This window comes from Rhopilema esculentum, chromosome 10, assembly GCF_057945365.1.
Source record: "Rhopilema esculentum isolate cy_ngs chromosome 10, ASM5794536v1, whole genome shotgun sequence".
Classification (NCBI taxonomy): domain Eukaryota; kingdom Metazoa; phylum Cnidaria; class Scyphozoa; order Rhizostomeae; family Rhizostomatidae; genus Rhopilema; species Rhopilema esculentum.
The window spans coordinates 2,190,249-2,202,536 of record NC_142824.1 but is presented as its reverse complement, the minus strand read 5'-3'; the positions used below and the strand labels follow the sequence as shown (position 1 = coordinate 2,202,536).

The window sequence follows — 12,288 nt, the reverse complement described above, 5'->3', positions numbered from 1 at the left end:
GGAAGTGAAATTCAGAACTTCAGAAATCGAAGTAAATCAACGTTCAAATAAGAGTATTGGTCTATTTAAATATATAGGATATTTATATGAAATACAATATTTTCGAACCTTTTTGAAAGTATAAATGTTTTATAACATTCATTGGCTGCAGAAACTAAAATAGACGCACTGAAGGACTTGCACAAGGAGGCAGGAAACGAAGGTTCTGTTTGTAAAACCTGCAAACCAATAAACTTTTATCAACTTGAAATAACTCACAAACGATAAAAATAACCATCAAGCTATGACTTCCGGATAAATTCGTTACATGAATAGATCTGACAAGTGAATACATTTAGAAAACAAAAGAAAATAAAATAACTTTAAATAGTATATGAAGAGAGCCCAAAAGCTAAGTCAAATATTCGCAACTAGAAACAAAAAATTAGCATTAGGCCCTGGTCTTGTGAGAACTGGCAGACAATTCAAAGTACCATAGATGGTACTACACGGACAGACAAAATAAGCAATGCTACAAATGCAACTTTGATACAAAGATATCAGTATCGTTTCAGAGATTCACATACGTACTTGATCTGGACTGACATGATGTAATAGTTCACAAAGTAGAGTGTATCGTCCTTTTATGTACCATGGGTCGGCTAGTAACTGAGCCAGCATGGATCCAATGAACTGAGAAGAGCATTAATCTGTCACTCTTAAGAAAACTCCAAACTTATTAACACGATGGAAGGAACAACATGGAACAGATTTGATAATATTATATTCAACAGGAACTCTTATGTCGATCAAAATTACGGTTACACTTTGGTTAAGAAAATTACGTTCTCTGTATCGTTCAGTGTCACACTGCAACAGAAAAACATCTTGCTCAAAGTCACCCATATTAACTCGTTCAAAGACACTTTAGGCAACATTTGATGAAGATATTTCTGCAATTTTTTCAGTGATTTTAAATTTACTTTTTTAAATCATAATTATCAATTAGTAGCTTATATGTTAATTTCCTTTTAGAGTAATCTAAACACGATACGCAAATATTCCAACCAGCTTTTCGCCTCTTTGCACTCACTGTTATCCAAACAATGCCCAAGCAAAATTGAGGCCGCAAGGTATAAAACAGATGAAACCAAAGAGAAGAAAGTTATTATCTATGCTGTCATTCAGCTGGTGTAAAAAATTTTAAGATGAAATTCACTTTTCAATGGTATGTCCACTTTTTTCAGAAACCGCAAAATATCATGAAACACCATTTGTGAAAGATGTCCGTTAGCAAAATCATAACAAATCTCTTCATCTCTTCATAACAAAAGCATGTTAATTTGCCTCATGAGCCGAGAAGATAATAAATGTATGCAGACCCTTAAAAGGTTCCTAAAACAGTACTTTAATGCCATAGAACGAAAAGTTCAGAAATGATAGAAATATTCATAATTGATTCAATTCGTTGTTATATTTTAATGCATTTTTAATCGCAAACTCTGAAAAAGCTTATTTAAATGCTGCAACTCAGCTTTTTTGCAATCAGTTTTGTAGAAAATTCCTAGTTTTGTCAAGTTTTGTACTTCATTTTCTTATAGATATTGTTAGAAACAATTCATAGCAAGACACTCTTGAACTCAGTATGAATTAAAAACAATTAAAAATCACTGCCTTTAGCCAAAAAGTGTTTCAATTCTCCTTTAAAACCAGAGTCCAACCCCATTTACCATATACCCGTGCCGTAGCTCGTACCTTGGCCTGTACCATAGCCCGTACCCCTATGCAACAATGTGTTTTGTTTACTAAGTTTAAGCATGCAAATTTTGCTTATCCTAAGGATAGTCTAGACTTAGTTCTTGTTTTCCAATTGAACTCATCTTGGTTCTAATCTCAAAAGCTTTTGTTATAGTTTCAAATACACTTAGATTCTACTGACAAACACTTCGTTTCAATCCAATTCAATTAAATTTGAATTGATTCAATTCATTTCGATTTACATCATTACCACGTCATACGTAACTGAATGTAAGAATCCAAGCTTGATAGACCTTTCAATTTTTTCAGGTGCCCTTAGATTAATTATTGCTCACTTTATTTATATATATATATAAAAAAATTCTATAAAGAGCTTTAATGCATTTATTGAAATCATTTAAGAGATATTAAGAAGAAAAAACGAATCGATGCAGCGGTCAAAAAATGGGTTGGCCTACTTCGTTGTCTTTACTTAATGTGCCAAGCAACGTCCTTTCCTTTTGATGTAGCATGATAACTTTGCCGAAAATGCTAACAACGATTTTAGGCACACCATCCGTCTGTTGAAAAAAACGGGAGGTAAAATATAGCAATGTTAGGAAGCAGGCGCAAGATATATACAAAAAGTATAACAATAATAAAAAGTAGTTGCTCATTAACTAAATCACATTATCTGCACTGGCGCTAGATTTACAGCTCTTGTTCTATGCACGCAAATGAAGAATTCAGAGTACCAAAAAGCATAATATTGTTTTACCACGACGTTTCTTTAACAAAATTAAATTCTAAAAAAGATGGTCGAATTTATGAATGCTAGGTGGCTTACTGGAAACGAAACGGTCTAACTAGAACATTCAATGAAAGAAGGCACTTATTGAATTTTCCCCGTTTTCCATATCATAGTCTTCTAAAGATGACTTTAACAAAGCATACCATATCTTCCCTGTTTTCCCAAATTAAATGCAACAGCTTTTTGCATACAGATGATGACGTCATGAACATTGGTTTTCTTTTGCCTCCAGCATGATATTCTTCGAGGGTGATTCTTGAAACAGTATCAAGCCATGCATTGAGTACTAAAAAGAAAGGGAGATGCATAGGCTATGTAAAAAACGAAGGTACATGTTTGTTACATTAAAGGCAATCTGTCTCGTTGTGGATTGGTTAACGAGAACAATAGCTGGAACAATAGCCTAAACACGATTCTAGCGCTCCGCCATACTTTTTACAATGCGATAAATTAAAGGGGGACTGGAAACAATAAAAAATCCCTTTGTTCTTATAACCAATCAACGTCGTGACAGATTGCCTTTAAACCTTAGTAGTATAAGGGAAAGTTAAGGTACACTAAACGAAGCTCCTGCTGACCTTCGCCTCGTCAAAAGCATCTCTGTTAGGGTCTGAGGAAAAAAAGCAGAATGTTTATAAATAAGCTCCACAAATCTGTGGGGTCTTGCAGCGAAAAAAATTTCAGTTTAGAAGGAACCACCTAATTTAAACAGCCTAGCTTTATTTTCTATATATTGAATAGCAATGTTGCTTATAACTGGCGAGAATTTACTTAGACAGATCTTAATTAAGAATAGATAGCGGTTTTCTGCAGGTTGAGCTGCAAATTAACACAAGACGGTAAAACATTGGCTCGATGTTATGATTTCCATTCAATAAAATTTTGTTTGACAATGCTGCAAATTAACGATAGAAGCTAAAGGATACTATAGTGTTTATAATCTGTCTTAAATTATACAAGCAATGACGTCATACATGACATTGCCTGTATAATTACCTGAACAATGTACCTTGAAAGCTGTAGTATTTGTGCTCTGTGTCGACAGAAGTTGTGCAGGCCGTGTAAAGGGTAGTGAATAAGTGATAAAGTATCTCTTCATCCTACGAATGATGCCAAGAAACACGAAGATAAATGCAAAGAATCCAAATTAAACAGTTTAAAGAACTGTTTATAGCATAGATACTGTGATCTGCAAAGTAAATAAATATCTGAACTCGATACGGGAGTTTGTTTGAATCGATTACTTTCAAAGAATTGACTGCAATCCTAGTTTTAAATTCACGCAGTGCTCTCATCAGGCCATTGTACATTCAGGAAAATTGCATGTAGAAGATAACTCAACCTTTACAAAAAAACAGCTAATTCAAGAATAATCAGAGAAATTATAACGTAAAAGTATCGAGTCTTCGTTGGAAAAAAATTTCTTGAAAATCAAATGTTCCTGTTTCATTAAATGCCATTTCTATATCCTAGGATTCTTTAACAACAAGGCTTTTCTCTTTCTAAAAACTAGGCTAAACGTACATCACAAAAATTTGATTTCTCTCTAGGGCGTGGAGGTTCTTCCCAACTAACACACCAACACCTTTTGTTTATTTATTTATTTATTTGTTTGTTTATTTATTAGTTTGTTTACTTATTTGTTTATTTATTTATTTACTTATTTATTTATTTATTTATCTATTTATTTATTTGTTTGTTTGTTTGTTTATTGATTCATTTATTTACTTATTTATTTATTTACTTATCTATTTATTTATTTGTTTATTTGTTTATTGATTCATTTATTTATTTATTTACTTATCTATTTATTTATTTGTTTGTTTGTTTATTTGGTTATTGATTCATTTATTTATTTATCTATTTATTTATTTGTTTGTTTGTTTATTGATTCATTTATTTACTTATTTATTTATCTATTTATTTATTTATTTATTTATTTATTTATTTATTTATTTATTTATTTATTTATTCATTAATCTACAAATCTCAAATTCATCGTTCTTTGGAGCACTGCTCTCATATTTTGAGTATTAAATCTTCTCTGTGCCTCCTTGAAAAAATCCGATCCAAAATCCTTCATCCTATCAACAACTGCAATTTGACAAAGTCTCTCAAAGCTCTTTTTCGTCGGCGCTGTTTCTCGATCCATTACAGATTCTACCATAGAAATTGCCCGGCATATTCCACGCATCATTTTCACACGGGCCTGTTTATCTTAGGTTTTACAAACCCACTTGAAAGGGGCCTACCGGCAAATTTCCCGGTGTGCCGACTAGCCACAACGCCCCTGCCTCGAGCTAGTCTGTGTCGCATCCCCGTCGCTGTTCTTGTTAAGTTCTTCTGTTGCAGAAGCTTCCCCAAAGACATGTTCAGAACACCAGAATCACTTCCCAGGCTCACCCATTCAAAGTCTCCTTGCCAAACTCTAATTATCCTTGTTTCCCAACCAGGAAAACGTTTGGAATGCTTTGCTCTCTTCTTGCGTCACAGACTCTTATAGATTGTCTTCTTGCAAAACTAAAGACAACAAACTGGATCACACTTTTCACTATTCTTAGCCTTTCACTTCCTTCCTATAATAGGGTTTTGCTATAGGTCTCCAGGCTACTCCCTAGTCCCCGACACTACAGTTTAAAAAGTAGTCATTTAGGTTCACATACCATGAAATTTTCATCCCAAATCACTCTTTCAAGTAAAATCTTTGAATTACAGACTGTGACGAATCCATTTATAACGGCAATCAAGCTCAGCTCAGAAGACCCGTTCTGAAGATAATCTGCTGGAATTATTATCGGCCAAATTCTTGTGTCTGGTTCTTCGAATTTCACTGGATGTGCGAAAGATGAATAGTCTTTACAGAAGACATGGCATGAATCGTGATTATTCTAAACAGGCAAAGTATAAATAATGGCTAATATTGTACATTTCCGTAGCATTTATGGCAAAGATATATTACATTGTTACATGAGACTTCTTGAAAAGATGCAAGGAAAGTCAGAGCAGAGCCTTTAAAATAGATATCAAAGAAAAAGCAGAAATTAGAAAAGCATGAACAAGCCAATACTTGCCCGTGGTTTGAATCAGGAGCCCAGCTAGATTCAATGACCATTCCAAAGGAGCATTGTTCATGACGTGAGCCAAGGCAATGGCTGCTATACTCAGCGTTTCTTTATGCAATACCTTTATAAAAACAAAGGTAGTAGAGAATCAGATATTTAAACATTGATAGTGTCTTTAATATTTTGTTGGTGTTAAAGCTGCACTTCGTGGGATTATAACAAAAAGTTATAACGGAAATCAGACGACAGTTTCAACAGTCATTTCCGCTATTCACAACAGGAACAATTTACTTATTGCTGCTAGAAAATAGAAGAAGAGACCTTGCATGAAAAATAGTAAACAGAAGAAAATAACAGAGAGAATCATTAGTTTTCGCAGATTAAAGCATAGCTTATTTATCAATGAACATCTAAACAGAATTTTATATGACTTTGACCTAAACCTCACTTTTATGAGGCTACTTATCTAGTAGAAAATGAAAAATTGATCATACAGAAATAATACGAGCCTGAATCAAACTTTTCCACAGTTTTTGATGAAAAAACGCCAATCATGAAATTGTTTGGTGTTGGTAAAGGTTTGCTATATATTGCAAAATATCGAAAAGCTTCCTAATAGCGAATGCTTTTGTTGTCTCGAAAGAAAGCATGTTAATTGATTCTTGAAACCTAGCATCATATTGGTGTTGAAAACCCAAATCAGTCTTTCAATTAAAAACATCTTAAAACTATTGTCTATTGCCTAAGCCTCAGGAATATCATGTTCAAATGGAACAAGCCCACTTAGCTAGCCACTTCCTATACCAGTCTCTTCACCACACAGAGCGGTCTTTCAGAAATCTAGCAGCACATCTTTGCCAATTTCATTAAAGCACACATAAAAAAATTTCCTTTCACACAAATCAAGCACAGCTGTACTAACCTTGCTTTTAAGAACAGAAATCAGATGTGTAATCACCTGACAAGCCCATTTTCCTGAAAAAGCGAGTTGAGTAAACGTGCAAATGCTTCAGTAAATATTACACATTGATTTTCAGAAAAAATTTATTTGCATTAGCCAGAACTGTTGATATCAAGATCATTTAATATTTTAAGGAATAAACCAAGTTATTGCATCTTCAATCATATCAAGATTAAAGGATGTGTTAAATCAAACTTACATAGTCAATTACACTTAAAACCGGATAGGTTATAAGTACATACTTACTTTACATACTAATATTATAAGTACATACTAATATTATTAGTACATACTTACTTTCCCAGTTACATTCAGTGTCAGTTGCAAAAACTTTTTTGATAATTTCATCTCCAACAATTTGCAACATGTGAACACATAACTAAAGAAAATAAACTGAGATCAAAATATTGCCATACAACGATAATATCTACTTGTTAGAAATGTTTCCATGAAAATGACTTATAAAAAGCTTGTATCACGCATTGCCTTGATAGTTTGTATATCGCAGGACATTAACCCACTATGGGCACCATTTCCTAGACTTCCCATTGGACGTCTAGATTTTTGTCAGCACGTGGTACGGGAAGCGAATTATTGCGTTCCTTTGCAAGGTTGGTTATTACCTGACATAAATGTTTGTATACCTGTCAAGTTTATAATCTTAAATGCGCGAGATCTGTTGTTGTGTACAATTAGTTATTTTGTTTCAATTGCACTTTCTATTGCCCCTCCTCTACCCAATTCACCAGGCTTACACAAAATGCGTAATTGGTACAACTGCGCACATACTAATCTCAAACTACTTGAACTTCCCATAGTATACATTGATTGACAAACCTTAATGCCATTGAAAAGCCTCTCTTCAAATGACGAATCAGAATCACCGCTTTCAATTTCACTATCCTACAAAGAACATTCGGAAAACTGAATTATACCTGAATCAAGCTGTGCTAACTTGACGTGCTTAAAAAACCCACCCATGAAAACAAAATGTATCAATACAAGAGTAACAGTCTAAACTACCCCCAATCGATTATTTGGCACTTGGATATTAGGCATTAGCAAGTAAAAACCTTGTCTTCATGTTTTCATAATTTTCCGGCAATAGCACATTAGGAACTGTAATCAATAATTGCCGAATAGCTTGCTGAAAAGTAATTAGTCTAGAGTGGTGTCCTTCAAAACAGAAACAGGTAGGGGGCTTAGACAAGCTTCTTTTATTACTTCCTTGTCGCTTCCTTGATAGAAATAAAATTGCTAGCTTTCACGCGCATTCATTGTTGATATTGAATGCATTGACGGTAATAGAAAAGAACAAGTTTGGAATAAAGCGAATGATGGGTATAAATTCTCCATTTGTCATAGCCCCTAAAAGCAAGTTCAGAATATTGGGCATACTTACTTTCAGCAACATATGTGAAGATGTTTCTAGAACTCTAACCAAATAATCACAGAAAAACTTTGGGTTTGAAAGAACACATCTTTTCAGGTTCCTAGGTCCATCCATGAAAGCCAATACTGTAAACGTGGCAAAATGAGCAAAACCATTTAGTGGGGGTTATGGTCAAGCAGGACCTTTGAGAAAATCCATGTAAATATTTGCAGTTTTCTACAGTTTTACAAAACTGATCAAGTAACAGTTCTCCCTAAATCTCCGTTTCTGCCCTTGTCAGAGGTATCACTGGTTTATCAAGGAAGCTTTTCTGCAAATTTAAACAAATGCTCGTTGGCATTTCTAATATCTTATTTGACTGCATCTTTATATTAAGATTTCTTCAATAAATGCACACTAAAATATTTTCTTAAAGATAAAGGGCTTATTATGAACAACAAAACGAAGCAAATTTTAGTTTTGATCAAACAAGGAGGCCTAAAAAACCTGTACTATATGTGCCAGCTAGTAATTAAAATTTTTAGCCGTATGTGGTGATCATAAAGAGCATTAAATATAAAACTGAAATCATCATTAGAACGTTACTGAAAAAAGAGCACTTACAGATCCTGGAAGATTGATTCAACTTATATTCATTGACTATATTTTGCAACTCTTTAATAATAACAATATCTGCATGCTCTTTGTACTTTCTGATACAGGAGCTAATCACCTACAAATAAGATTAACATAATACTAATACAATCATAATATAATACAATCAATATGATTTAATAACAAAATATAATATAAGATAACATAACATAACATAACATAACATAACATAACATAACATAACATAACTTAAGATAACATAACATAAGATAACATAACATAAGATAACATAACATAACATAAGATAACATAACATAACATAACATAACATAACATAACATAACATAACATAACATAACATAACATAACATAACATAACATAACATAACATAACATAACATAACATAACATAACATAACATAACATAACATAACATAACATAACATAATATAATATAATATAATATAATATAATATAATATAATATAATATAATATAATATAATATAATATAATATAATATAATATAATATAATATAATGAAGATAAATAGGTTTCTTTTGTTGAATGTGATATTTGCAATAACTTATAACAAGGCTGCTATTGATTAAGATTGCATCATACTTTGTATATGAATCTATTTGAGGTTAAGGATCACTTTTGATGGAAATATTCAATTTAGTAACAGGATTCATTTGCCCTGATTTGGCTAAGTAATAGAAAATTTCGATTTGTTATAATTCAATGTCAATTTATCAGCAGCGAGTATCAAAGAACCATTTTTTTAATTTCTAAATTATACTGACCCAGACTAGGAAAAATAAAAGTCTGCTAGGACAGTTATCATTTCAGGGTTGAATTTGAAACTGTCTTGATAGAATATGCCACTAAGGATTATTTGGTTTAAGTTATATTTTAAAACTGATTTGATTTTTGAGATCACTGCAAAGATGTTACAATGCAAGATAACATTTGGAAAGAACAGAACATTTGGAAGGATATTGAGATAATAACACTCCAATTTACCTCTATTGTGTCCCTTTTTGATTTTGTATCAAGAAATCCAGGAAGAGCACCATTTATCAATGAGTGTAAGTTCACAAGTGTTTCTTCCTGAACTGAACTAAATGGTTCATCAGCTACCACTGAAAGGTTGTCTACTTTATTCAAAATACTTTCCATTTTTGTCCTTATAAATCTGATTTCTACCAAAGTAAGGTTCTAAAAAAAATTTACAATGATCTAAAATTACAATTCATGTACCTTTTTATGTAAAATTATTTTATTCAAATTCATTCTGATGACCTATTTTGTCATTTATCATTTGAATTGTGGCAATTCAGATGCAAAGATCAACAATTGCATGATTATTTTACATTACCAGAAACTGCCTTTTTGCCCCCTTGCCAGAAGCTTCTACCCATTGCAGGCTTTAAAAGCTGATATTTTCATGACTCAAAATGACCAAATACTGTTATATATGCAGAAACCAAATCCAGGGCAAAATTTGCTCTTTGATAAAAATGTTCTTTCATTGCGACCTTTCACCAAAAACATAGGCAACAACTATTATAAAATAAATTTTTGTCCTTTCTCATTCTTCCAGAAAGTACAGTATTTTGCTGTTTATAAGACACACCTTTTTCGAATAATTATTGGCTTTGTTTAAGGGTGTGTCTTAAACATGGTAACATTGACTTTATACATGGTAACATCTTTTCCTTTTGAAGGCCAAGTGTCAAGTGTCATTGCAGCCCAGAACATACCATCAATGACCTCACAATAACACCATTACTGCATCTTAACGAAAAACGAGAGAGTGTTTGATGAGCCAAAGAGCAATACCTCATTGGCTTTACAACCACTGACCATTAATCTTACAGCAACACACCATCATCATCGCCACTTTTTCTACTACCCATACATTACTATTACAATCATCATTATTACTTTCTACATTCCTGTTATCATTTTCTTTTCTCTATTTAATTAATTTTTCATTTTTTACTACCATTATCACTATCATCACCATTATTTAATACTTTTATAACTTTTTATTATTATCACCACTACCCACCTTCATCACACTTTCATTTCACCACCACCATCCACACTCTGGCACTCGCCACCCTTCCCTCTTCCACATCTATTACCTATTCCTCTCCGCTGCGCTTCCTTCATACCATTCCACATCATCCAATCCAACACCACATATATTTTTAACGTCTATTGTAATATTTTTAAATATTGCAGTTTTCAACAAAATTTCCTCCTCAGAGTTTGTGTCTATTTAGTATTCTCAAGTTTATTGTTTAACTGAAATATATTACATGCAATACAATAGTTGAGAAAAGGTGGTGTGTTTTATACATAGTAAGACACCATAAAAACTACTTTTTTCAGAATTCAAACTTGGAATTAAGGGTGCATCTTATGCAAGGATGTGTCTTATTCACTGCAATATATGATAGCCCCATATCACAAAACTTTAACCATAAAAACCTGGGTATACCCCGGAACACGATATGCTTCACTTTGCTCCCTTTTGCTCCCTGAAGTGCAGCCTATATGCATCTTAATATCGGAACACAAGTGCTATCTTGTTTGGAAAAGAAAAAAGTAACCACAAAAATTGCGTAAATCACCAATTATAATGGTAGTTTTACAAGTGATATTTGGTTTAAAATCACAACAAATCAACAAACTCTAGAGTCAAAACTAGGGCAAATACAAACACTGTCCATGAAATATACATACAGTCTGCAATTTACAGTGCAACATTCATTAACACAATTGATTAGACATTCTCATTCTCGTTTACACATTCAGAGGGTTTTGGTTTGGTATAGCAAAAGAAGATCTGTAATAGAATAACCAATTACAAAAAAATGAGGCCACACTTATTATTGAGCCTTGTTTCAATTGCTAAAGAATCTGAAGAGAGTCGCTCAATTTTCAAAAAAAAATCTTGGATCAAAAGCAAAATCTCTTTTCCCAATCATCTGTATTATTAAGCCAAGATACTTTCTTGGGGGTTATCCAAAACCTATTTGTCATCAGTTACTGCGAGCAGCATCTGGATGTGAATCCGTTAAACAAATTGATTTCATACAAAAAATTGTATGTATGGAAATAAGCCAATATTTCGGTGCAGCACGCAATATAGAAGTAAAACGATATAGAGCAAATCAAGTACTCTAAGAGGGGGGAGAAAGGGGTCAGAAATTTTGCGACTAAATTCCGTAAATACAAATCAAACTTGAGCATAAAATTATGACCAGGTATAGATAAGAATCAGTTGAAACTACACATTGTACCTTTGTTCATCCATTGTATAATATTCAAGTCCAGATAGTGTTTTAAAGGAACGAAACATTTTTAAGTACAAAGAAAGAAGCTTGCTTAGAAGAACCTTTTTGATCTGCCTCGCATTCAAACCCATGTGAACATTTTAATGAATGATGTTAGAATTATGTTTTATAAGGACAATTCTATAAGAACGCAGGCTTCAAAATTGGTCACAAAAGCTAATACAATAGCGTAATTTCACATATATTTACCGCAAATGTAATTTTGAACGAAGTTGTGAAAGCCCCTTAAAAACTCCCATGCCCCGAAATTAATTATTCAGTACTCAAGTGAAGATTTTTATGAGCATTGAAAAACGCTGAACTCTGAACTTGGAGCAGCTCTAAGAAATTGGCAAGCGATTGCAAGGCTCTATGAAAACATGATGAATTATTTGAAGAAAAA

General features: G+C 32.8%; 1 protein-coding gene across 2 annotated transcripts in view; it reads right to left on the bottom strand.

The window, feature by feature from the left end:
* Positions 1–11,980, bottom strand: part of LOC135694806 (tRNA (32-2'-O)-methyltransferase regulator THADA) — a 41,980-nt gene extending 30,000 nt beyond the window's left edge. Inside the window, exons 1-14 of one of the 2 annotated variants that reach the window (XM_065213690.2) lie at positions 11,853–11,980; positions 9,562–9,756; positions 8,547–8,655; positions 7,953–8,068; positions 7,388–7,453; positions 6,848–6,929; positions 6,512–6,564; positions 5,599–5,710; positions 5,191–5,357; positions 3,537–3,627; positions 2,671–2,813; positions 2,196–2,297; positions 571–672; positions 109–218 (exon numbers count right to left, since the gene is read on the bottom strand). In XM_065213690.2, the coding sequence (XP_065069762.2) occupies positions 109–218; positions 571–672; positions 2,196–2,297; positions 2,671–2,813; positions 3,537–3,627; positions 5,191–5,357; positions 5,599–5,710; positions 6,512–6,564; positions 6,848–6,929; positions 7,388–7,453; positions 7,953–8,068; positions 8,547–8,655; positions 9,562–9,717 (1,409 nt within the window). In that variant the 5' untranslated portion in view covers positions 9,718–9,756; positions 11,853–11,980. Of the gene's footprint in view, positions 1–108; positions 219–570; positions 673–2,195; positions 2,298–2,670; positions 2,814–3,523; positions 3,628–5,190; positions 5,358–5,598; positions 5,711–6,511; positions 6,565–6,847; positions 6,930–7,387; positions 7,454–7,952; positions 8,069–8,546; positions 8,656–9,561; positions 9,757–11,852 lie in introns of those variants that run through there. The other variant, XM_089110379.1, reaches the window with a different exon arrangement.
* Between the last annotated feature and the right edge of the window lie 308 nt (positions 11,981–12,288).